The 290-nt window shown below is 50.7% G+C and overlaps 1 protein-coding gene across 1 annotated transcript in view; it reads right to left on the bottom strand.

The window, feature by feature from the left end:
- LOC119592459 (serine/arginine repetitive matrix protein 2-like) overlaps nucleotides 1-290 on the bottom strand; it is a gene marked incomplete in the record, with an annotated part of 34,461 nt that overhangs the window by 23,291 nt on the left and 10,880 nt on the right. The window contains 1 exon segment of the mRNA XM_037941282.1: nucleotides 31-182. Within this exon segment, the coding sequence (XP_037797210.1) occupies nucleotides 31-182 (152 nt within the window).

A 290-nucleotide genomic window follows, 5' to 3' on the forward strand; every position in this document is an offset into this window, starting at 1 on the left:
TTTCTAACATCCTAAACTCTCCTCTGTTACCTGGAGGAGAGCAGCACTGTCCCCTGCCAGGTCGTTCCTCCTCGCAAGTGCTTCCGTGAGTTGGCTGTGCTGCGACTCCAACCTCGTTACCTCCTCGTGCCTCCTCTCGATTTCACGTATCAATTCCGCCCGGTTGAGCCCCTCATAGTTGCCTGCCAATCGTTTGAAACTGGGGTCAGCTTAAAAAGGCGACACAAAAATGGATAACACAAAATAACACAAAGGAAGAGCAAAGAAGCCTTGGGATAGGAGGTGAAGAG

The sequence above is a fragment of the Penaeus monodon genome, chromosome 30, assembly GCF_015228065.2.
Source record: "Penaeus monodon isolate SGIC_2016 chromosome 30, NSTDA_Pmon_1, whole genome shotgun sequence".
Taxonomy (NCBI): domain Eukaryota; kingdom Metazoa; phylum Arthropoda; class Malacostraca; order Decapoda; family Penaeidae; genus Penaeus; species Penaeus monodon.